At 35.0% G+C, this 25818-nt stretch overlaps 5 protein-coding genes and 1 non-coding gene across 6 annotated transcripts; 1 reads left to right on the forward strand and 5 right to left on the reverse strand.

Moving 5' to 3' along the window:
- Window position 1: 1 nt before the first annotated feature.
- LOC18014840 (AT-rich interactive domain-containing protein 2) lies at window positions 2-2500 on the reverse strand. Its single transcript, XM_006396853.2, has 3 exons — window positions 2272-2500; window positions 1161-2086; window positions 2-1015 (listed from the first exon to the last, which is right to left on the reverse strand). Exons 2-3 carry the CDS (start codon window positions 2016-2018, stop codon window positions 107-109), a joined length of 1767 nt encoding a protein of 588 aa, XP_006396916.1. The 5' UTR covers window positions 2019-2086; window positions 2272-2500; the 3' UTR covers window positions 2-106.
- A 992-nt stretch (window positions 2501-3492) lies between these two features.
- On the reverse strand, window positions 3493-4915 carry LOC112085276 (putative nuclease HARBI1). The gene has a single exon (XM_024154477.1). It carries the CDS (start codon window positions 4807-4809, stop codon window positions 3493-3495), a length of 1317 nt encoding a protein of 438 aa, XP_024010245.1. The 5' UTR covers window positions 4810-4915.
- An 817-nt stretch (window positions 4916-5732) lies between these two features.
- LOC112085277 (glutathione S-transferase T3-like) lies at window positions 5733-6539 on the reverse strand. Its single transcript, XM_024154478.1, has one exon. It carries the CDS (start codon window positions 6537-6539, stop codon window positions 5733-5735), a length of 807 nt encoding a protein of 268 aa, XP_024010246.1.
- Window positions 6540-10028: 3489 nt separating this feature from the next.
- LOC18014841 (beta-adaptin-like protein B) lies at window positions 10029-15423 on the reverse strand. Its single transcript, XM_006396854.2, has 15 exons — window positions 15268-15423; window positions 14442-14639; window positions 14195-14308; window positions 13814-14064; window positions 13320-13455; window positions 12999-13178; window positions 12804-12896; window positions 12317-12528; window positions 12163-12226; window positions 11903-12082; window positions 11718-11810; window positions 11191-11588; window positions 10894-11083; window positions 10604-10807; window positions 10029-10515 (listed from the first exon to the last, which is right to left on the reverse strand). The coding sequence occupies exons 1-15, from the start codon at window positions 15352-15354 to the stop codon at window positions 10216-10218; spliced, it is 2700 nt and encodes an 899-aa protein (XP_006396917.1). The 5' UTR covers window positions 15355-15423; the 3' UTR covers window positions 10029-10215.
- Window positions 15424-19183: 3760 nt separating this feature from the next.
- On the reverse strand, window positions 19184-19954 carry LOC18014734 (E3 ubiquitin-protein ligase RHA1B). The gene has a single exon (XM_006396855.2). It carries the CDS (start codon window positions 19814-19816, stop codon window positions 19340-19342), a length of 477 nt encoding a protein of 158 aa, XP_006396918.1. The 5' UTR covers window positions 19817-19954; the 3' UTR covers window positions 19184-19339.
- A 272-nt stretch (window positions 19955-20226) lies between these two features.
- TRNAA-AGC lies at window positions 20227-20299 on the forward strand. The gene has a single exon. It is a non-coding gene; the product is annotated as a tRNA-Ala (tRNA).
- Window positions 20300-25818: the final 5519 nt, after the last annotated feature.

Below are 25818 nucleotides of genomic sequence, written 5' to 3' on the forward strand. Positions count from 1 at the left end.
TTTCGAAGTCACGAAAAGCCACAAACTCCTATACTTATATCTCAAAAGATAAAATTATGAGTTAACATTCGACTGTTCTCAGTCAAAGTCATTACACTGACTGTTCTCAGTCAAAGTCATTACACTGACTGTTCTGAGAACAAATCATAATATCTGAACCAAATGAAGTAACAGCAGCACGACCAAAACTGTTACCCACAGAACCAAAAGCCTCTTCATCATCACTATCTATCCGTCTTGGAGTCACACGGTTCTGATATCGTCTCCGGTTAATCAAGAACACATTGAAGTAGTAATTGACAAGCTGCTCTCTCTTCTTCCCCCGGAAACACTTTGCCGCATTTTCCCAAAAACTCTGAGAATCTGAAACAAACATTTCCTTAAACCTCTTCTCTTCTCTCTCTGTCCATCTTAGAGACACTTCTTCTCCCATTTGATTGAATCTCCAATGGAAAAAGACATCACCAAGATCACGTTTTAGTTCCATTCTCTTCTCTGCAATATGGAATCTAATGCATTCAACAGAACCAGAGAGGTGGATATCACAGCTGCAACAATCTGGCCTTCCTTTTCCAATCAAATCATTTCCAAGCGTATGATCTAAAGCTTCTTCGTTTTCCAATGGCCATATACGTGTTCCTAACCATTTAGTATCGCTGTCTAAACCGGATCCTGACCATTCATCAACACGTGCTTGGAAGTGACGTCCAACAGCCACGTACTTTCTCGGGTTCTCTGGTTTGTTTGTCTCTGTGATTGCATTTGAGTACACTTGTAAGTCTGTGGCTCCAGATGTTCCTGCAACAAGATCTGTTCTTTCAGAAGTTGTGGATCCACAAGCAGTGATCACTTCTCTGTAATGGCTAGATCCTGATTTAGTTAGAGAGACCAGACGTCCATTGCAATACGAGGAAGAATGTGGTTTGGATGACTGTGAACGCCTTACGCTGTATCTTAGCCTCCCTGTCGACTTACGATCATCTTCGTACATAGAAGGATGCATAGTTTGGTGACCCTGCAAGGGCTTATCATGAGTTAAGCTATCTCACAGAAAGAAGAACAAAGCAAGCAATAGTTATGCATAGCAGTAGCAACAACAGTTATGGCAGACGATTTTGAAGGCAAGAAAGAGTAAGATAAAGCTGGTCTAAAGACAGTACCAGAAGTGAAGAATTTTGAAATCTGAATTCAGCATTGTCTCTTTGAACCAGTAAAGCTTTCTTTGCTCTAGTCACTTGGATCCAACATTCATCACCGGTGTATTCCTTCCATTTTGACCAGTGTGGTATTACACCAATGGAAGGATTATGAGGACATCTCGCAACCGAAGTAAGCCACTTCAACATTCCTGATAATGTTTCTTGCTTCTCGGAGGAAAAATCTAAACCTTCTTCCTCAGAATCATCATCACTAATAACAACACAAGACATTCCTACTTCTTCATCATCTTTAAAACCACACTCTGTAAATCTCTTCCTTGGCCCATTGAACTTGGAACAAGACTCTTCAACATGATCACAACTGATAGCCATAGCTCTGTTACGTTTTCTGCACTTTCCATTTTCCAACAAACCCTTGAATCCATCCTCTAGCTCATGCAACAAACCTCCATAACACCCTTTCCTTTTACCATCTCGATTATCCCAATTCACAATCCTGGATTTCTCCACTGCCCATTTCTCCATCTGGTCCAAATACTTGGAGTAAATCAACCTCAAAGATGGAGAGACTGAGCAATCCAACCCTAATTTCTCAGCCACTGATTCCCACAAGCCTTTCCTAGACACAGAATCAAACCCTTCTCTCTCCCTCACCAACACAAACAGCTTAAACAAATCAACCGTTTCACCCTCACCGAGAATCGCAGGGAGAGGCCTGTTATTTCCCTCTTCCTCAAGAAAAATCAACAGAGCTTGATCAAACAATCTCTTTAACCTGTCCTCACATTCATCAAACACCTCAACCTCAACATCAGTGTATGAACATGAACTAATATTGAAACTTGACCATCCTGCCATTAAACCCTTGACCTCAATTTCCCCTCTTTCATCCTCCAATCAAAAAGGCCTCTCCTTTTAAATTAACCCTAAACAAGACGAACACAATAGATCTATTGATTGAGCATTTCTACAGCTGATTTCCAGAGATAGTCAAACCAACAAACATGAATTATCCCAAAGGTTGGATTTTTAGTGAAATTTTCAGATCTTTGTCTTTCTTGTTGTCTGATTTTCCGAATTAAATCTCTATTGGATTAGGATTATGGTTTACCTGGGGATTTCAGCTGCAGAGGCCTAGAGGGTATTTTCTAAATAATCCTCCTCATGGGTTTATTTCCGCCATTGTTGTTACAGAAGTGACAACAAACGGTACAAAATTTGAGATCAATGTAAAAGACATGCAAACACTTAAACAAGAACCCTTTGTCTGTTTTTCATTTTACTTTTGTAACAACTCTGGGTTTAAAATTAAAACTGGTTTATGAGATTGTAAGAGAAAACTAAAATCTGAGACAAATTTCGAGTTTTTTTTTTTTTTTCAGGGATAGGTGACTGATATCTTAAAATTAGGGTTTTCAAAAAGTATTTATATACTTAATTGTATTGTGTAGTGATTTGCTTATTATTAGGGTTTTCATAAAATTTCGACAGTGAAATTACTTTTTAACCTTTAATAAATAATTTTATAAACATGTGGTTATTTTTCATTTGTTGTAATGTGTTTATATATCTGATATATTTAAAACGAATCAACGTCAAAAGCGATTGTGTCATTTAATTTAAATCTCTAATCAATTTTTAATTACAGAAACCGGATTTAATTTTCTTCTCCGTCCCCCTGTTTACTAAATCTTGGTTTAATTTTCAACTTTATAATCGATTTTCAATAACATAATGATGGTTTTAAGTCTTTTTCATTTAATCTTAGATTGGATTATAGACTATGCATTATAAAAGACATAAATTCTAATCTAATATTTATAACGCCATAACTCGAAAAACCGTTTACACTTTTATAGCATTTCATCTTCCAATTGTCACGGATAATCGGCTTCTATCTTCTACTTGAATCCGATGAATATTTGGGTTCTTTGTCTCACATGGACTTTGCTCATTACTATACACTTTTTGTTTTATTAGTGGTATCTAAGTGTTATTTTAGAGTTAACCGGTAATTTGATTTGCCGAGGAAACAAATAAAACGTCCACTTTTTTTATCGAAACAACTCTAACCATGGTATCTAAGAGCATCTCCAACAATAGTATGTAGTTAGGGGATGTAATGGAATTTTTTAATAGTTTTTGTGCACTTTATGGATTTAGAAACTCGTATAGATCTTTTCAAATTTGAAGTGTCCAATGGCAGTATGTAATGAGAGTTTCTAATTTTTTTTTATTAATTTTTTTCAAATTCAAATATTTCATTAATACAAATTATTTCAATAATTTGAAATTAAAACATAGAGTACAGAAAAAAATCAGAATTTAAAATTTAAACATAGTTGTCATCTTGAATATGTCCAAACTTATTCCATAAATGCTCAACTAAATCTGCTTGTAATTCGTCATGCTTCTTTCGATTCCGAACCTCATTACGCCTGGCCATAATATTAGTGAGATTTGAAGCCATTTCGGTAGAATACGTCATATCCACATGTGAAGTTCTGTTTGTTTCTACTTGTGTGAATTCTTCAGCATTAATCCGAGTGTACCCATCTCGCTCATCTTCTACGATCATGTTATGAAGTATTATACATGCTCGCATAATCTTTCCTATTTTAACTTTATCCCACATCAGAGCTGGATTTTTGACAATGGCAAACCGAGCTTGCAAGACTCCAAAAGCACGTTCGACATCTTTACGGGTAGCTTCTTGACGTTTAGCAAACATGCGGGCTTTGTCACCCTCAGGAAGTGGAATAGATTGGATAAATGTAGCCCATTTTGGATAAATTCCATCAGTCAGATAGTAAGCCAAATGATATTGTCTTCCGTTGACAAAGTAATCCACTTTTGGAGCTTTACCTTGTAAAATATCGTCAAACACAGGAGAGCGGTCAAGAACATTAATATCATTTAGGGTACCTGGAGGTCCAAAAAACGCGTGCCATATCCATAGATCTTGTGAAGCCACAGCCTCTAAAACGATTGTCGGTTTTCCAGCTCCTCGTGTATATTGTCCTGCCCAAGCAGTGGGACAATTTTTCCACTCCCAATGCATACAATCGATGCTTCCAATCATCCCGGGAAATCCGCGAGATTCTCCAATATCTAGTAGTCGTTGAAGATCTTCTGGTGTGGGTCTTCGTAGATACTCATCTCCAAACAGATATATGATTCCTTCTACAAAATTTTCCAAGCAAGAAATGGCGGTGCTTTCACCAAGCCGGAGGTATTCATCAACCGCATCAGCCGCAGAACCATATGCCATCATCCGAATGGCTGCTGTACATTTTTGTAGTGGAGAGAGACCGGATCTTCCAGTAGAATCTCTTCTTTGTTGAAAAAATGGAACTTGAGTACTGAGGGTATCAACAATACGCAGAAACAAATGTTTGTTCATTCTGAAACGACGACGGAATAGATATGGTGGATAAACGGGATCTTCCCGGAAATAGTCATTCCATAAGCGCATGTGCCCTTCTTCCCGATTTCTTTCAATATAGGCTCTTTTTTTCTTGCTTGCTCTTTGACGATCACCTCGATTAACAAAGAGATTTTGAAAAGCTTGCTTGTAAATTTGTTCAGAAGCTTCTTCAAATTTTTCTTCCATAATATTTTCGAAATTATTGTGAGAAGAAGATGCCATAAGATGTGTTTTAAGAGAATATTGAAAAGGGAGTATTGTTGTTGATAAATGAAGTTGATATAGAAGATGTGTATATGATAAAGAACGATTTTAGGGTGTAGGAGAGATTGTGTTTGTGATTTTAGTTGAATGAGAGAAGAGTGATTTGTATGTGACTATAAATGTCTCTATTTATAGGGATAGAATGTGCATTTCATTATGTGGTTTACAGCTGAAATCGTCGAATATGTTAACAAGATTTACAATTTCAAAAAATATGTGGTGTCTTCATATACAAACAACACAATATGTGTGGTGTCTTCCTATACAAAAATATGTGGTGTCTTCATATACAAACAAACCAATATGTGGTGTCTTCATATACAAACAAACTAAAAGTAGGACCCAACATTATTGAGATACATTATTGAAAATTTTTATGTAAACTCTCTATTACAAATTTTTAAAAGCATCGACCCAAAAACAGGCCCAAACTTTAAAATCTCGGCTAAAAATTGGTAAGCCTCGACCACTTTCTTCAAAACCTCGGCTAAAAATGTATCTCTCGACCAAAATAGAATTGGTGGCCCAAAAGCTTTGAAGTGGTATGTGAATGTATCCTTTTTTTCCTGCAAACCAAAAATGGCTCATCATCAACAATAACAACCAATATCATTATTATAGAACAGGTACAAGCAAACCATTGCTCTTTTTTTTGACTTTGCATTTATCAATATTAAAAACTAAACCATATATCAAAACAAAGAAACGACAATCATAATAAAACATGACCTTCTTTATAAGAGTCACACACATACAACTACATACTAAATCCGAAAAAAACATTAAAGGAAAACATGACAAACCCCTAATAGAAAAACACATCCTTAACATAATTGAAAACATACAAACCGAGAATGCAATGATACAAAGGTTAAAAACCATCACTTAGACAACATTTCGGAAATGAGATTGTTCTTAAGCTCAACTTCCATTGGAGTAAGAGGGTCGGTTCTTCCTAGGAGATTGGCGAGAATCTGTTGTTTGTTAGTCTTATCTTTCAAGGCTAACTCCTTCTCCCTTATCTCCCAGATGTTTCTATAGATATCCATGGCTTTTTCATTCACCTCCACACTCTCAGCTTTGCCTTTTGTTTGATTCTTTTTGCCTTTAGCCGCCTTTACACCTGGAGGACGAGTTACTCCTTCGTTTTCTCCATGGCTGAAAGCCTGTTCTTCCTCTGTTCTTTTTTTTTTGGACATTCCACTTCCTCTCCACTTCTGATCGTGTCTTAATTCTCTCCAGGCGTGCTCCATGGTGAACTTATGCTTGTAATCATTGTAGTAGATATCCAAAGCAAGCTTCATGACGTCATTTTCATTTTGCCCACTTGTTTTTTGTGCTGAAGCAGCTTCAAACGATCCTATAAACTTGCAAACACATTCATTTAGCTTCGACCACCTCTGCTTACAGTTGATTGGACCTCGCTTCTCATCAGGAGATATCTTATTACTCGCAGCATAGTAGATTGCAATCCTGCTCCAAAACGCATCAGCTCTTTGCCCATTCCCAATGATGGGATCCTTGGAGGTATTAAGCCATGCACTTATGAGCACAAGGTCTTCAGTTGGAGTCCATGGCCTCCTTGACCTTTTCTCTTTGACAGTCTCTTCAACTGGACTTGGAGCATCAGTCCACTGTGTTTCAAAAACGAGAGGTTGTGAATCACCAAGTGCAATGGTAGTTTCCATTGCACTTGGAACTTGTGGATGAGTTTTGCTGGCTACTTAATAGCTCCATGAAGCCTGAATGGTCGGAAAAAGGGTTTGTTGAATCCATTTCTTTTGGTGAATGAGTTTTTTTAAAGGATGAGAAAGAACTACAGCAAGAGAGTTGAAGAGGTTTGTGTGTTTGTCGGTTCTTAAACAAAGCGAAGCAAAAAAGAAGTAAAGAGTGTGGAAGAGGTTTAGAAAACAAATGAGAGAAAGGAAAGATAGTGGAAGAAGGTATCAAAAACAAACATACATTACCTCCAATATATAGGCTAAGTATTGACGATGGAGTTAGCAACCAAATAGAGTTAGAGTTAAATTTATAGTTAGCATTCAACAGAGAGTTAAACGATCAAGACTTAACATAAGTTCTAGTTAGAACAGAAAACTTCTGTTCTTGTAGTTAGCATTCATTGTTTTTACCTAACCGATAACACCTTTGCATTGATCATAGGTGACATAAAGAATAAGAACAGAAATCCATCCTAATTAAACAAAGCATTGATTCCACTCTCTAATGCTAACCTAACACTACAGACACAGATTCAATGCCTATTTCAATCCATCACAAACCATCAATCAGAAACCACATCAACACCTAATTAAACTACAGCCACCGATTTAAAGCACAAGAAATCCATCCTAATTAAACAAAGCATTGATTCGAGTCTCCAATGCTAACCTAACACTACAGACACAGATTCAATGCCTATTTCCATCCATCACAAACCATCAAGCAGAAACCACATCAACACCATCCTAATTAAACAACTGAAATGATTCTCGGATAATTATGAAGAGAAAATCGAACTTATTTGTGCAGATGCATGGTCATGTCTTTGCTTGATTGATCAAATGGCCCAGACTTGGCAAGCTCGATGAATTGCCCCTGATTTTTTTCATCGATGACGTCTTATCTCGCCGCCACTTGACCGCCACCGCCTTCAAAATAAGACGCAGACAACTCGATATTGGAGAGGACGACTGGACACCGCCTCGGATGACTGGAGCTCACTTGCCGCCGGAGCTTCACGCCGAGAAGATTTGGATTGAAGATCGGAGATATCGAAGAGAATGGGTTTGCTCGAAAAAAATGAGTTCTTGGTTTTTACAAATGAAAATGAAAAGCTTCCTTTTCATTTAGAGGTTTTGATAAAAAAATTAAAAAAAAAATATAAAAACGTTAGCCAATCAATACGCGCCACGTATGAGTCTCTATTGAGTCTCTATAAACTACAAAAGTAGAGACGTTTCTGCTTTAATTAACCATTAAAACTTTATTTTTAACCCAAATAACCTCTTAACAACTCATTAAAAACTGCTGTTGGAGGTGGTCTAATAAGGGGTTCTAATCTTATTTTTAATAATTTTTTGTTCACTTTAATGCACTAGAGCCTTTTATAGATTTTTTTATTGTTTTAGTGTCCAATGGTAGGATCTTAAGGGAAGCTCTAATAATTTTTTTTTTTTTTGTAATTTTTCAAATACAAACATTTTATTAATACAAATTATTTTATTGATCTGAAATTTAGACATAGAATACAGAAAAACAAAACAAAAGAGAGATGCAAATCATAAACCAGAAATAATAAGATTAGTTGTAATCTTGAGTTGTACCAAACTTATTCCATAAATGCTCAACTAAATCTTCTTTTAATTGGTCATGCGTAGTTTGATTACGAACTGAATTACGGATGCCCATAATATTAGTGAGATTTGAAGGCATATCGGTAGGTAGAATACGTCATATCCACATGTGAAGTTCTGTTTGCTTCTACTTGTGTGAATTCTTCAACATTAAACTGAGTGTACCCACCTCTTTCGTCTTCTACGATCATGTTATGAAGTATTATACATGTTCGCATAATCTTTCCTATTTTCACATCATCGATCATAAACAACAACAAAGCCAACAGAAATCAATCTATGCCTAATTCTCGGTAACCCAAGCTATGCCTAATTCAATCTACACTATTTATTTAACAACTAAATGATCAGTCTGCCAGTGGTGCAATTAAAAGCATACCTTTGTGTTAATGCGGTAAGTTTCCAAAGATAAGACTCCTTTGGTGAACTTTGATATCCATGCACAGTGAACCGATATCCATGCACAGTGAACCGATACATCTACATCAAAACCAGAACTCATTACATTTTAATCTCAAGAACAAAAACAAACAAACTATAAAAGAAGTGAAACAAAAGGTTTACCAAAAGAATTCAATTCTCGGATGTGTGTTACAGAGATTGATTTACCAAAAGCAAAAAAAAAAAAAAAAAAAACCTGATTTGGAGAGGATAAGTGAGGAGTTGAGCAATGATCCCACCACCAGCTCCAGCCAATCCATTGATCAGAGCATCATACATGATTTCTATCCTCCACACATACACAAATCAAAATCGTCGCAGGACGAAGGAGGATCAAAAGAAAGCTAATGAAGCTAAACCCTAATCAATCGAACACATGCCTAATTCCTTAACAACAAAGCCAATGAATCAAGGAAATAGTTTTACCTCTTTAATATTCCAATGAATCAAAGCCAATGAATCAAGTCGTTTCTTCTGTTCACAGTTCGATCCATGACTAAGCGGCTCATGTTGAACAGTTTTGTGCGACTCCTAAGCTTCGTCTGTTCTCAATTCCATTGAACAGAGCATCTGAGACGCCGCCTATGAAAATTGCTTTGGATCGGTCTCGTTTATATGGGAAGAAGCTCCGGGACTTGGTAGCATTTTTGATGAGAAGAATCCACCAGAGTCTAAGCAGAACGCCGGAGGAGAAGGAGCTTGTGTCGCCGCCGCCATCGACTCACCAAGATAGAATCTACCGGAAAGGAATCGCCTTTCTGAATACTTCGATACCACCAAGGTAGAAGTCGAAGAAAGAAGATAGAATTCTCAATACAAAACATTACAAAGACTCTACCTAAACCAGAGTTTTTGATTAAAAAAAACAAAAAAAAAATTAAAAACACGCCACAAATAACTGAGCAACACATATGAGGCTCAACTCAAGCTCTTCAAACTCTAAAATAAGATACGGTTCAAGCTAATTATCCCATTAAAACATTTTTTTAAATCAAAAACACAACTAGAACCTCTCTAAGTACTACCATTAGAACTGCTCTAACTACTAAAATACTCCAGATCTTTTCGTATTTACTGAAATACCTGACATCTTTTCGTATTTACCAAACTATCCCATATCTTTTCTTATTTAGCAAAATACTACATAGCTTTTGATATTTACCAAAATATTTAAATTAAATATTATCTTAATATCTATAAAAATACTTTAAAAACTCATATTTCGAAACATTTAAAAACAGAGAAAATATATATTTATAAAAAATAAGCTTTTAAAAGTATTTAATATTATGCAGATTGTTTTTTATTGATTATATTGTGCTTGAATAAATAATAAATAATATTTTTAATATAGGAAAAAAATTGAATAAATTCTTAATCTATATGCAAAAACTTTAAACATTATTTAATTCAGAACCGAAGAAGTATTAAAGTTTCCAACATAGACAAGGCCTTGTTTATTACATACACTAATCTGAATTAAAAACAAGAGAAATAAAGAAACAACAAAGAATCTTAAAAACTTTTGGGTTTGGATTGAACATAATGACAACAATGGAATCAATCATCAAGCCTTGAAGAGAAGCTCGACGGCTTCGAAGAAGAGAGGCGCAATCTCGGGAGTGGGAGTTTTCACTGCACATTTGAGACCAGGTTGGCCCACCATCGCAGTGAGTTCGATCAAGAACGGTACATCTCTCGGAACCTTTGATGATAAATAGATCACGTCTTGGTTCCCATTCTTGCGCTTTGCTATGAAGAACATGTTGAATGCTGTCAGCAAATCAATAGTTGATTCGACGCTCGCGATGGTGATCTCGGGGAATTCTTTCTGGACCTCATTCGAGTCAGGTAACGACCTCCAAGTCTGTGAAAAAAAAAAAACAAACCAGAATGTTCATTCATTGATACATTCACTTAAAATCTGAAACTGTGTAGTTTTAGTGTTATGTTACCTCTAGGAAAGTTCCACGTTCCATTCTACCATCTTCACCGAACAGCGCATGAAGTATAATCTTGTCGGAGAAGTACCAAACAGGCTGCTGGTTGTTTTTGACAGCAACTTGTAACACCGAGCTTGGAGGGGCAGTAGATAGGTTCTGGAACAAGACCATAGGTAGCATTGTCCTAGCAGATGTTCCAGGTTGCAAAGGCGGAATCTGAGAAAAGTACAAACACGGATATTGAATTTTAAGAATTCGGACCTTAGGTTTTAGACATAAGCATAGCTTCAGTTAATTATTACCTGAAGAGGTCCGGCAGCTGCAAGACCGAATGTGTTCTTGTTGAATTGGATCATGAAACCATCAAGTACAGCCTGCGAGTTGTTTTCGAAGAGCATAGAGTAGAATACTTGTCCATCCCTTCGGGTTAATTGAGCACTTATCTGCAGACCTTGACCAGTTGAAGCTGGCACCACAACGGGCAACGAAGGACTGCGATCAAGTGTTCAGAAGATTTGATGAGCTTCATTTACGAACTAGACAGCCAAAATCGACCAATTTGGAATAAACTAAATCTCACTATCAAGTCATTAACTCACCCAGACGGAGCTGTGGGTTCATCAACTGGGACAATAGCGGCGTTATCCAATCCCATTAAATCACCTAGAAGATCGGGCACAGGAGCTGGGACTGCTGGTGCTGGAGCTGGTTGTCTTCCTGCAGGGTGTGCGACATTACCCATAGTAGCTGGAGGGGAAGCTGCACTATCAACCGGATTACCAGATGAGTATCCTGCTTCACTTCCTTCCGCAAAGTCCTCGTCCTCTGTTTTCTGAACTGTTGTTTTCAATCGCGTCACAAATGCCTCTGGAGGTTTGTGGTACACAGAGGACAAGGTGGAAATATTTGTAAGCAGCTCATCAAGGAGTGATGGTTCGAGTTGGTTTGAGTCGTCAGTTATCACGGGCTTTTCAGCTAAAACAACATCCTTGGCCGCCTGATGAAGAGCAATGATGATTTCAGCAAAAATCTCAAATGACAGAAAGAGAGCTCAACCGTGTAAAATATATATGTTGCTGGACTAGCCGAGTACTAGAAAGCTATAAGAAATCAATGTAACACACACCTCAGGATCAGTAGACAGAAGACGCCAGTATATGTAGGCACGATCCCTGAGATCAGGATTATCCGTCTCCACAGTAGCGTTATTCAAGACAACCTGAAATTACATATCGGAAAAATATGCCTGTCATCACATACACGCACATGAATCGATCATAAAAACAGCAGTGAGCATGAGCAAGGAAGAACCTGAATCATTTGTTGAGGGCCTTCTGTTGGCTTCTTCAGAAATAGCTTAACAGTAGCAGTTAGAAGCTGCAGCTGGACCTGAGCTGGTTCTTCAGGAAAACTCTCAAGGAAACTTTCAAGAAGCTCGTCGGCATTGTCAATTCTTTCAGCATATTCACCAATGATCCATATCATAGATGCCTTTCACGATGCAAACAGATGCACAATTATAAGTTCAGTGGTTTAAGATGGAAAACTTCAATTTTGGAAAACTTCAATACCTTGGCTTCTGGTTCATCCAGAGTGTCTAAACTCTCACAGAGTGTGGCAATTATGGACTCATACCTGTATGTTATTTCGAGTATCATAACCAAATGAAATAGAGCTTATAGATTTTCCACATGCCATTACGTCAGTGACAGAGAAACAACTTACGTGTTTGGATATCTCCTGAAGATATCTTTGATGACAATAATGGCCTCCTGAACAACATAATTTACTTTGATCTTGATCAACTCAAGCAAAACACTGATGCAACGTTCGGCTGCTCTCTCTAGTTTGATAGCACATCGGCCTATCGCACGAACAGCCTTTCTAACAAAATCAACGTCTACTTCCGTGGCATACTCTTTGAACTCTAGAAGAACCTGCAGTAGCATTTTCCATCTTGTGGGATATATCATACACGTACAAATGAGAAAGAAATAAGTAACTAGAAAGATTGTTCGAGTTTTCCGTTTCTATCTTCTAGAAGGATCATCTAGAAAGCAAAATTTTCTGTGAAAGCGCCCAGACGGAAAAAAAGCTAACATAGATGTCCTTCCCGGTCCTCTCGTACTAGGGAAAGGTCCTCTCAATGCTCTAACGCCCACACCGGATATAATCAGGACATATTGCAGATGGTAAAGTTCAGTGATGATACCTGGTCTATGTTTCTGTCAGACGCAAGTTTTATCATAATCTCCAACTTCTCCATCTTAACATAAATTGGGTCGTTGTACTTGCAGAAGAAAACCTAAAAGGGAAAAAAATCTATATCATTTGCAACATAATCAACAAAATGCAAGGATATATCAGGTGCTCATTCTGAGGATCTATGAGGCACAAGTCAAGCTACCTTAATTTCATGGGCAAGGATAGTGGGTCGTTTCTGGACAATAAGATTAATGTTACGAAGTGCAACATATTGTATCTCAGGTTCGGCAGAAAGCAATGTAACAAGAGGTGGAGCCATCTTCTTGCAAAGATTTCGGATCACGTCTGTACTAGTAATAAGTTCCATTTGCTGCAGGATCATCTGTGGATGCAATTGCCAAAAATAGATAAAAAGTGGGAATGCATTAGAAAATATGCAAAGGCGTAATCGTGTTTTACAGGCAAGTTTGGCAAACTACCAGATAGCAGTGGCGAGGTAAACATTACTATGAAAGTCACCCACCTTAACAGCTGAAAGCACAACAGCGCAGTTTGCATGTTGCAACCTTGGCGTGACTCTCTCAACAATATTTTCAGCTTCACGGGGATCAGCGGCTTTATACCTCGATAAAGCATCTAATATAAAAACTTGACCCCACCTGCGAAGATCATAGTCATTACTAAAGTGGAGCTAGCAAAAGCTTGTTCAGTCTACTCATTTTATAGATCTCTTTTCAAAAAATTCAAAACACTGGGTCACTATCAGTAGATAAAACCTTTAATAACTGAAGCGAATTCTCAAACAGCTGCTTGGAGATGGACATAATGACAACACCTATACAAACTGAGGCCATGCCACATCAAGCAGCCATTTCTTAATCCATCAACATTCCACTAACCACAAATATTTAGGCCAATACTCTGTAAGCTCTTAAGGCTAAAATGACTGGCCATAGATATTCAATATCAAAAAGAATGCAATGAAACTACTGCAATGGTGATGAGTAGAGGACTTACTCAGTGCATTCATTTAGAGCGGTAAGTAGCTTTGTAAGGATGGTACTATTGATCTCAAATATGGGGCTAGTACTATTCTCTTGAATCTCTGCAAGGGCTGCTACAGCATTGGCAACAACCATCGGATTGTTATCTGATATCAGATCCTTCAAAGCTTCAAGGAACCCCTTATCCTCAACCAATTCAGCATTTATGTCAAAAAGCTTAGCAACACAAATAGCTGCTGTCTTCCGGACGTATGGATCATCATCCTAGGGAAAATATTATGCAAATGATAGTGAAAATCTTGACTAGTCAGGAAGAAACAGATTATTAAGGAGATTAGAGATGTTTGATATCAAGTTTTAGTGAAGAGGTAGCATTTCTGTATCAAAATTAAACCTTTAGGCACTTTTGAAGAGGATCACAAAGATATTCTGTGATTTTATCAACACGAATGCAACCCATTGTCCTCACAGCTAGAGCACGGATCAGCGGATTTGGATCTTGTGAATCCTGCAGAATACAAACCAACAATTATAATGATCATATGACCAGTTCATTTCTTTCTTTCTTTTTATCTCATTCCCTCAATTACAGAACCGAACAAAAGAATGGAAAAACTATATGCCACTAGCTTGAGTTTTACCTTTACGAAGGTATTTACTGCAAGAATAGCAAGATCTGGCTGGCTTTTCGCATAATTTATGAGATAGAGGTAAACAAGCTTCTTCAGCTCCAGATTTTCCGTTTGCATGCAATTGACTACATCAGTGAAAAGTGATGAAACATCCTTTCCAACGGTCATTGCCGCAATAACCTTCTTAACTGCATCCTTTCTCTTATCCTATGAAACCAAACGTACGCAAAAAGGGTTAACAAAACAGAAGCGAGAATAGAAAGTACCCTTCCTACTTAAATCATTGACATATGCTTCTTACTGAACAGTAAATTATACAGAAAATCCATGAAATGCAACAAACTGAAAACGGATTAACAGAACAGAATTGAACACAAACAAGCGTCAAAAGACAACTCGTAAGATCAAAACAGCAGTTCCCTTAATAATCTCTGATCCAGATTGAACAGTTCTTGATCCACCAACCTAAGCTCCGGTTAAAGCTACTACGAGATTGCACACACCACCAGCATTAGCCATTCTCAACATATCAAATTCTCATCCAATTGTGGCTATATCCCAACCAATTAGTGAACATATTCACCATAACTTATGGAATCATCCCTCTTTCCACGAAACTACAAAACCAATTCCACTAAACAGCAACAAACTTTCACCGATTATAATTCAAATCCACAATTACACAGATCTAACTACAAACGAAGAAGATAACGAAATCAGAAGGAGCAAATGATCACAAAACAAGAAATTGCATATGTAATAATGGCGGATCACAGATCCACACGGAAGACTATGAAAACCATAGATATAAAGACAAGAGTGGGAAATTAAAAACCTTATACTGCGAATTAAGCTCTTCCTTGAGCTCAGGGATCTCTCCCTTCTTCGTCGTCGAGAAGTATTTCGAATCGTGACCGCTCATCGCTCCTTTCTTCGACGCGACGCTCTTTCTTCTCCGAGATTATGTGAGAGAGAGAGAGAGAGAGAGAGAGAGAGAGAGAGAGAGAGAGAGAGAGAGAGAGAGAGAGAGAGAGAGAGAACGATGACGGAGAAATGCTGGGAAACGGAAGACTCCGGTGGCTGATTTTCTCGACTATCGGGCCGATTGTTTAATGGGCTCTTTGATTAATTCAGCCCAATTTTCAAATTGACAAGGGTCGTTTTTGAAAATTAGTGAAATTAAATTGTTCGCTTAAAAAGTTAGACCATTTTCGAATTGACCCCGGAAGTTTATACGAGTGTAGGAAGACCTCATGTCCAAAAAGTTTAAAATGCTCTTTTAAAAAAAATGTTCTCATGACCATGAATGCCGTAAAAATAATTTTTGGATTATGACTAATTAGAGATATTAGATATACATCGTTTAGCATCCTCTTGTGGATTTAATACTTGTATATTCATAGGGAAACAGTTTAGCTAATCAGCCGGCACATCTTATACTAATAAAAGTTGAAGTTAAATTATTTTCAAGGCATCCATATAGGATTTAAAAGAGAAATTTAATTGGTCCACATCAACATTCAAAAATAAGGAAATTTTCCAAATTGTAATATTATTGTTGAAAAAAAAAATTAAGAAACTGTCCATATAAGATATAAAAATTAATTTTATTGGTCTACATCAACATTCAAAATTAAAGAAAATTTACAAATTATAATATTATTGCTGAAAAAGGAAATTAAAAAAGTTTATTTGTCTAATAAAAAAATTTGTATTGGTCCACCTCAACATTGAAAATTGAAAAATGTTTGTATAAATTTTTTATTAGTCCACCTCAACATTGAAAATTGAAAAATTTCCAAATTCTATTTTAAAAATATGAAAAGCAAAGAAATTATATATAAAATTGATATTAATAAAAAAACTAAAATAACTAATTTTAAAATAGGAAATTTTTAATTTAAATTAGATATATATACACATATTTAGAGACTTTTACATTAGCATCCAATTTTTTTGTCACATAATTATAATAATTTTTAAGTTTTTTTCTGTGTGTGCAACCATGTAAAATAAACAAAAACAAAAGATAAAGTAAGATTTCACTAAAAATGAGTCATTACAACGTAAAAGAACTAACTTAACTAAACTATATGATTAACTATTAGCTAAATTACAAAAAATATAATGAAAGAAGATATAAATAAAGCCACTACAAGAACAAAGTTGACTAAACTATATGTTTAATTATTAGATAAATTATAAATAATATAATGAAATGAGATATAAACAAATGCACTACAAGCCACTTTAATATTGAAAAAAAAAACCGTAAAATCTCCAAAGCTTGGCCACCAAATTTGAGAAAAAAAATAAATTTCAAGTAATCCGAGAAACATGTCAAGTTATTGATACTCGACACTTTTGAAAAATCAAGCACTGAAAATAGAGATAAGAACATAGTGGAGAAGACTAAGATATCTAAGGAAAAATTTCGAAATAACATAGCATCTGAATGGGTTTTAACAACCCAACCTGAACCACAAAAGTAACAATTAGCTGACTAAGCAGCATCCGAATACATTCGGTAAGCCTCAAAACAAAGAGGAGAGGCTAAAATCACTTGCCGCAACGGGCCTCGTGTGAAATTTTCCAGTTTTGATTTTTAAATTTATTACTAAAAAAAGTTAAAGCTATATGCCTCTAAAAATGTCCATATATGATTTTAAAATTTAATTCTATTGGTCCACATCAATATTTAAAATTAAAAAAAATTTAAAAATTTTAAGTTATATTGTTAACAAACAAATATAAAAGTTGAAGTTATATACCCCTAAGGACATCCATATAAGATTTAAAATGTCAATTTTATTATTTCACATCAATAACTAAAATTAAATTTTTTCTAAATTATAAAATTACATTGTTATTACAAAATAATATAGAAAAAAATTAATTTTAACTATTCTATTATTAATGATAGTTAAAACTATTATTTTCAAGGAATCCACATCAGCATTTAAAAATTCATTTTTATTCGTATATATATCAAACTTATTAATTAAAAAAAGTTACATAATTCTAATATTATGATTAAAAAAATATATTAAAATAAAGAAATCTCTGTTAACAAAAACAAAAACCAACATGATATTAAAATCTCCATTATCACTGTTTAAATCACAACTTTAATTTATTATCTATAAAAACATATATGATACTTATACAAGTTTAAGTTACTTGATTTTAAAGCTTTTCATGTAGAATGTTAAATAACTAATATTTATGATTTATATTCATCTAATTTTTTCACATATGCAAAACATATCATCGAAATATGTAATATATTATACGAAAATATATAATATTTTTTTCTCATGTAATATATTATGCAAAAATGATAAAAAAATTTACATTATATATATTCATTTTAGAATTCAATAGATTAATGTAGAAGTTCTTAGTTTTGAGTTGTTCAATTTGTTATTTCATTTTTATTAATTTGTATGTACTAAATTGTACTGGTTTTGTCTACTTAATTACAATTAGAAGTGAAAATGAATCTGATGAAACTGAATATAATCATACAAACATTATTAAAATAAATAAATACAATAAATTTATTGAAAAAATAGATATAACAAGAATAAAAATGAAGAAGATGAAAAAATAATTTCATTCTTATTAGAAAAGATAATGTATAATCATTGAAAAATTATTTAAAATTTGACATTACCAATTGACAAAAATATATTTATTCACAAATTTTGTGTGATTTTATTCATTTCATATTCAACTATTGTTTTGGTTTCAAATTTAAAAGTTGTTATTAATCTCAAAGCAAATATTTTATTTATTAGTTTTTTAAAATTAATATATCAAAATAAAAATTTGTATTTGTTAAACAAGAGAAGAAAAGAGATTATATTTTAAATTTTATTTTTTATTATTTTTAAAGAACATATATATAATTAAAATAAAAGTGAAAATGATAGAAAAAATTATTTTCTTGATTTAAATAAGTGAATGTATAATATTTTATTATCATGTTAATATTCTGTTTAAAAAGTAACATTTGATTAACTTGTAAAAATTATCAAAATCTAGTGAATGATAAAGACAGGCTAGAGAACAAAAACAAGCATCAAATTGTATGTTGGACTATAGTAGCATGTAGACATGTACAATATTTAAAAATATAAGATAAGTTGGCGACAAGAGAGATATTATCGAATGAGAGAGCCTTTGAGTTCTTTTGACTAGTCGTCCATAAGTTATAATGTCACCACCACTTTCCTTATAAACTATATCATAGTATTTAAAATTGAAAGTCATTACTCATTGACTCACTGAGGAAAATTCCAAAGCGTCCACTTGACGGCTGGACTTTTAACGATGAAGAGTTGTTCAATATATATTTTAGTGGTTTGGTTGGGAAATTCCGTCCGATGTAAAAATTACCGTTTTGAATAGTTATCAACTATAAGCCACCATTCTACAGAAAAGAAAAATGAATATGATGGAAAAAACAAAGAGAAAAATGTCTAATTCCATTCATTTATCCATTTCATTCTTTTTTTTTTCATTTATCCGTTTTATTCATCTCCCTCCCTCATCACTATGTGCGCACTATATCCATCTCAAAGAAATAGATGTCAATTCCATAAGAAAGAGATAAATCTATACTTTTTTTTAACTGGATTCAAGTAATGTCACTAGACTACCACATACTTAGTAAATATCTGCCATTCTGCTTTGTGTAGATTATTAAGTAGAGCCCTTCGCTAATAGACAGGTAATATAAATCGATATACCAAAAAATTGATATGTTTTAATATTTTTTTTTTACAACGAAACAAATTGGAACATACGTAAATATACAAACTCGGAATATTTGATTAGATATTTACATAATGTTATAGTTGAATTATACAGCAAAAAGATCGTGCCGACACACACGAACAAATTTAAAAATCAACATCAGTTGGTTCGACACTGTACCAAACCAAACCAGAACCCGAATTCATCCGCGCGTATTTTTCGGCCGGTAAGAACCGATCCCGACAAATCGGACACGTCATCTGGTGACAATCGACGATCCAACGGTCCAAGCAACGGTGATGGAACACGTGTCGACAATTCGGAAGCTGCCTGATCTTATCATCGGATTCAAAATCGGAGAGACACACCGTGCAGCAGTCTTCAAGATCGGTCTGGAGATCCGAGAAACAAACCACCGGGGAAACCTTATCTGCGAGACTCGCCGCCGTGGAGCTTGCGGGTTGGATCGGGTCGGGTCGAGAAACCTCGTGGTCTAGAAACTGGGGTAGGCCGATGTAAGGACAAAGAGCATCGACGATGTCTCTGAAGAAACCGATGACGTAAAGCGTCTTAAGTACGTATCCCGGAATCTGAAGCTCCTTAAAATCTGTCGGAAGACCCATCAGGGAAAGAGAGAGAGAGTGACAAAGAGAGATAAGCTTGAGATGTGGATTACACAGACAAGTATGATCGTGTTTTTATATGCTGAAATTTTAATTGTACAAAAAAAAAATTATATACAGTTTAAGGTAAATATTTTAAAACGGCGGCTAAAGTCTAAAGATAAGGAATTGCTAAATTGATCAACAATGGTGGATTGGTGGTCTCTAATGACTGTATTTATATAATAATTTTTCTGGTAAAAGATAATCTGTATTATTGTAAATGGAATCTTGAAAATGGACTCGTAAAAGTCAAGGATTCAGGACTATATTATATGTGCCAACTAATAGAGGAACATGATCGGAATCTACTCACGATAATGGCAAACAGTAAATAGATATAAATAATAATATAATACTAAGCATCAGATGGGGATGTAGCTCAGATGGTAGAGCGCTCGCTTAGCATGCGAGAGGTACGGGGATCGATACCCCGCATCTCCAAATTTTTTGATGTTTATCTTTCTTTTGTCATTTTATGTTTTGTCATTTCACTAAGATAAAATGGGTCCTATGGTTATGAAACCCATTGTTTTCAACGCTCTCGTACTTCTTCACACGCAACAGCGGAACAGCCATCAAGCACTTTTTTTGCTCTGTTTTCTCAGAAATTTTGTTATAGTTTGTTATACCATAAGAATATAGAAATTTTAAAACTTAGCACAGAAGAGATGTTACCAATATTGACTTATTATTTATTTTAATATTTAATCTTCAATTTGTAGAATTTGTAGTGACAATTAAAAAACAGAAAATTCACTAGAATTAACTTTTAAAAGTGTGTGAGCTATTTTCAGCCGCCACGGTTATTATGCTTAATCATAACGTCATAAAACCCTGGTTCGTTGGCTATACATCGTGTTCATGAACAACAGGGAGAGTTCATCAACATCAGGGAGGGTTATTTTCTCATGAACGTCACAGACATGGTGAAACGTGTCTCCCATTATTGGGCTAGAAGAAATTATCAGGGAGATACTTTTTCTGTGACAAAGGTAATTAGCCCTTTAATCGAAAATATTAAGGGGCTAGAAGAAAGCATCAGAGAGAGTTATATAATGGAAGTGAGGGTGAAACATGTTCATGAACATCAGGGAGAGAGTTATTTTCCCATGAACGTCACAGACATCGTCAGTTAAATTCATACCTATACGACTTCTGTTCGTTTTTGCATTCAGACTATGCATTTGGATGCAAATACTCAAATGTTGTTTGTTTGGACACTTTATAACTAATATCGGGATATTGAATTTGGATGCAAATACTCAAATATAGATATTTGAGATGCTGAAAAATATAGAGTCAAGATGCAAATCTAGCATCTCAAAACTCAAAAGACTAAAATACTCCTCACAATAACATATTCATATATGCAAAATCATGTTTTTCGTAAAAAATAATCACGATTTTCCATCAAAAACTCAAAATCCAGTAAAAACAATTTCTCCATCATATATGTAAAATCATGTTTTCCGTAAAAAAAATGTAAAAATATTTTTTTCAAGTATTTTTAAAACTTAATTTGATAAAAAAATATCACTTAGAAATAATTAATATTAACTAATTTGATTATAAATAAATAATAATAATTCAAAAGTTGCCTTTTTTAGTTATTTGATATATTTTGCATCCAACTATTTTTCTAAACTTACAAACGAACAATTTTGTATCCAGATGTAGCATCTTGATGCAAAAGCTAATTTTTAAAACAAACAATATCTACATGTTGTATCTAGATGTTGATCTAGATGCTAAATCTTGATGCAACATCTAGATCAAAAAACGAGCAGAGCCTAAATCATCAAGGAGAGTTATTTTCAGCCGATCCAGAAAATTATTCCAGAACATCAGAGGTTTAATTAAAAATCATTAGAAATTCCAGAAATTTTTGGAGCGGCGGCTACCCTATTTGAAATCGTTGGTCGCGTGGTTTATTTTGCAAATATGAAGTGTTTTATGGCCAAATTAGTCATATAAACCGTTTTAATAAGTCTACCATCCCTAACAAATCTTCATTTCATAAGTCTATCAATGTTAGCTAAATCTACCAACTAACCAGAAATTTACCAATATATTGTTTATAATTTTTTCATGTAAATCTACCATTACTAATGATAAATCCATCGTCTGCAAACTAAATCTACCTATAATATATAAATCTACCTAGAATATATAAATCTATCAGGTCATAACGAAAATCTACCGCCAATTCAAATTGGAAAATATACTTTTATTGTGTTAAAAACTTTGCCGTAACGAACCAAAAATTTACCAAATACAAAATAACTCTACCATCACAAAATTACTCTACCTCATTATACTAAATCTACCGTCACTAAAATTGTTGACATTCGACAATAAGTCTCCCATCATTAAAACAAAATATACCAGGGAAAAACTTATTCTACCGTCACATGACATAAATCTACTATCCCAGTCAAACATGTACCAATAAGTCAACTCATCTCTCGTAAAATCTACCAATTTCTACCAAATCTGCCATCAAAACAAATAAATCTACCAATATTATAACATATCTACCGTGCAAAATTAAATCTGCCTCTTCGTAAGAATATTTCTACCAATACAAGTCTACCAAAATTTTATAAAGTCTACCGTCCTGAAAACAAATCTACCGACCAAAATTAAATCTGCTCATCAAAAATTAAGTCTATGGTTAATTTATAAAGTCTATCAACGTATTTAAATCTACCATAACGGGATGGTAGACTTATATTTTGAAATGCGCTGATGTGGATTTTAAATAATAATGACAGTTTCGTAATAACGTTTTTTGCCAACAAGGCCAAAAATCTAAAATCGGTATGCGAGGTTATTCTAATAATTCCAAAAGATTAGCATTATTTCAGTATTTTGAAGTTTTTTATAAAGTTAGTTTAGTTATTCTCCCTTAAAAAATGGAGGATTACTAAACTAACCTCTAAACCTATATTTTTAATAGTTTGCCACACTTTTGTTGTTTATACTAAACTAACCTCATATACCGAATATGCCTTTTTGGGTTTTGTTAAGAAAAGCTTTTACCAAAATATCATTAATTACTTTTTTTTTAAGTCACGAGAACAAAAAAGTAGCACAAAAAAAACAAAAACCTACCATTATTTGATGGTAAAATTTTTTGAGTTTCGTCAACGCAAATTTGCTGTCAAGTATTACAACGTCAAACATTTCTTGCATGAACTTTTTCTTTCATCATCTACCTCTTTTCTCGACCTATAATTTCTATATTATAACCTTATGTCCTATTGGTTCTCTTAAACTTTTAACTCATGTCTTTTTGGTTTTTTGTGTGTGTAATAACTATCTTTTAACTTAGGGTTTTTTGGTTCTTATCTGTGTTTGATCTGTTATATTTAACTCAAACTATACTAAACTTTGAACATTAATGTAAAATGACATATCAAAAGAAAAATATTAAGAGATTGGTCTATGCAATATGACATATATGAGCTTCATAATTTTTTTGGGTTTGTTCTCATTTGTTTTCAGTATTGGTATATAGAATGGATATGTGTTTTTTGTCTATACTATTGGGTCTAGTCATGTGTTTTTGATTAAAATTTCACTCAATTTGATTATATATATTAGGCAAACATGAAAGTACAAAAGTGAAACCAAATGTTAGCAAACATGGTAAAAATGAAATATTTGACACACGACTCAGTATGATACAAGCACAGGGCTGACACAAGGCTTATAAAATCTCGGAACAAAGCTTGGTTAAGCGGCCAAGGGTTCATTCAATGGCTGAGCTTCTCTAACCAAATGAATCGATGAAACAAAGGATGAAAATGATGGAATGAAGTGCACCACACAAGAGGTGAAAGTCTTGTGATACAACACAGTTTTCTTTGGACTACGAGGTGCTGGTCTCGACTAGAACAAAGAGAATAAACAGGTTTCTTTGCTGAGAAAACTTGCTTACGAAAATTTGATATTTTATTGATATGAAAAAGGGTAGCGAGTTACGGCCGTAGAAGGACTTATATAACGTCCAAGCGGCTTAGACTCAAGAAAAATAAAAGACTCAATGCGACAGGACTTAAAATAGGAAAATGCAACATCTAATAAAAATTAAACAAAGGAATTCAAACTAAAATAGCTAACGTTTAGGCTAAGAGATTCTCGGAAACAAAGACACAAAGAAAACAAAGGTTAGTCAAAAGATAATTGAAATAATTTGAAGAACTTACCTTAGTTGGCTAAGCGAGATTGTTGCTGTCTTTGACCGAGCTTGAATGTTCCCTTTTAGATGTCCTGATTCATTCTTGAGATAGTGAACACTTGGACTTGGGCTTGTCTTGGTAAAAGAGGCCAGAAATATTGTTTCTTTGGGTCGATTGTTGAGATTTCTTTGAGTGTCTCGGCCCAAGCTTGTGGTCCATGGTTCTTGTTAGCCGTTTCTTGTTCTTCTCCAAGTAGTTCTTGATTCTCTATTGGCATCTCTTTAGCTGCTGCTTGCATGATGCTTTGATTGTTTTTGTGTTGGAGTATTCTTGCTTTTGCCCTTGTTATTGGTCCTTCATGGAGTGTTGGTATTTCAAGATCTTGCATTTGTGGCTCAGTTAAGTCAGGTTCGGCTTGAATGTCCTCATCATTCCCTCCCCCCTTGATGAGGTTTTGACCTCAAAACTGGTTCATCTGCAAGATAAGGAGATAGATCAGATACATTGAAAGTAGAAGACACATTGAACTCACCGGGTAGCTCAAGCTTGTAGGCATTTTTGTTGATATTTTCTAGGATCTTGAAGGGACCATCTCCTCTCAGTGAAAGCTTAGAACTCCTTTGATTTGGGAATCTTTCATGCCGCATGTGTAGCCAAACCCATTCTCCAGGTTCAAAAACCATCTCCTTGTGGCCCTTGTTTGCATTCCTTTCATATTGCTCGGTTCTTTTCTCCAAGTTCTCTTTGGCTTTTAAGTGGAGCTTCTTGACAAATTCAGCCTTATGTTCCCCTTCTAGACTCACGGCTTCAGCTGGTGGCAATGGTGATAGCTCCAATGGTGGAGTAGGGTTGAAACCATAGACGAATTCAAGTGGTGACATCTTTGTTGCTGAGTGTTGAGCTCTATTGTGGGCAAACTCGATAAAAAGAATACACTCCAGCCAACTCTTCAGATTCTTTCCAATGGTAACTCAAAGCAAGGCAGATAGAGTTCTATTCACCACCTTGGTTTGCCCATCAGTTTGAGGGTAGCATGTCGTTGAGAATAAGAGCTTTGTCCCTAGATTCTTCCACAAGGTTCTCCAGAAGTGGCTTAGAAACTTGCTGTCTCGGTCTGATACTATGGTCCTTGGCACTCCATGTAAATGTACCACCTCTTTGAAGAATAGATCAGCCATTTTGGTTGCATCGTTCACCTTGGCACAAGGTATAAAGTGTGCCATCTTGGAAAATCTGTCTACCACTCGAAAATGGAGTCTTTGTGGTTGATTTTTGGAAGCCCAAGCACGAAATCCATTGAAAAATCGACCCTAGGTGCTGTAGGAATTGGCAATGGTATGTATAACCTGTGAGGATATACTCTTGACTTAGCTTTCTTTCACACCACGCACCTAGCACAATGAGCTTCTACGGTCTTCTTGAGGTGCGGCCAGTATAAGTGTTCTTTCACCACAACTAGTTTTTTTTCTACTCCAAAGTGGCCCATGAGTCCTCCTCCATGAGCTTCTCGGAAAATATGATCTCTAAGAGAGCATTGCAATATGCAAAGCCTCTTGCCTCTGAACATGAAGCCTTCGAAGATATAAAACTTGCCATGTGCTCCATTACTACACTCTTTGAAGCTGTCTCCAAACTCGGGATCTTCTTTGTAGAGGTCTTTTATGAACTCAAATCCCATAACTTTGGCTTCCATTGTGGCAATAAGCGCATGTCTCCTCGACAAGGCATCGGCTACAATATTGTCTTTTCCCTTCTTGTATTTGATGATGTAGGGAA

Source organism: Eutrema salsugineum, unplaced genomic scaffold (assembly GCF_000478725.1).
Source record: "Eutrema salsugineum unplaced genomic scaffold, Eutsalg1_0 scaffold_3, whole genome shotgun sequence".
NCBI classification, from domain to species: domain Eukaryota; kingdom Viridiplantae; phylum Streptophyta; class Magnoliopsida; order Brassicales; family Brassicaceae; genus Eutrema; species Eutrema salsugineum.

Coding starts and splice junctions, on each gene's coding strand:
- LOC18014734 (XM_006396855.2), bottom strand. CDS start 19,816: ATGGGTCTTCCGACAGATTTTAAGGAGCTTCAGATTCCGGGATACGTA.
- LOC18014840 (XM_006396853.2), bottom strand. CDS start 2,018: ATGGCAGGATGGTCAAGTTTCAATATTAGTTCATGTTCATACACTGAT. Junction 1,016..1,160: donor TTCAAAATTCTTCACTTCTG/GTACTGTCTTTA, acceptor AAGCCCTTGCAG/GGTCACCAAACTATGCATCC.
- LOC18014841 (XM_006396854.2), bottom strand. CDS start 15,354: ATGAGCGGTCACGATTCGAAATACTTCTCGACGACGAAGAAGGGAGAG. Junction 14,309..14,441: donor CAGTAAATACCTTCGTAAAG/GTAAAACTCAAG, acceptor TGTATTCTGCAG/GATTCACAAGATCCAAATCC. Junction 12,083..12,162: donor TGGATGAACCAGAAGCCAAG/GTATTGAAGTTT, acceptor GCATCGTGAAAG/GCATCTATGATATGGATCAT.
- LOC112085276 (XM_024154477.1), bottom strand. CDS start 4,809: ATGGCATCTTCTTCTCACAATAATTTCGAAAATATTATGGAAGAAAAA.
- LOC112085277 (XM_024154478.1), bottom strand. CDS start 6,539: ATGGAAACTACCATTGCACTTGGTGATTCACAACCTCTCGTTTTTGAA.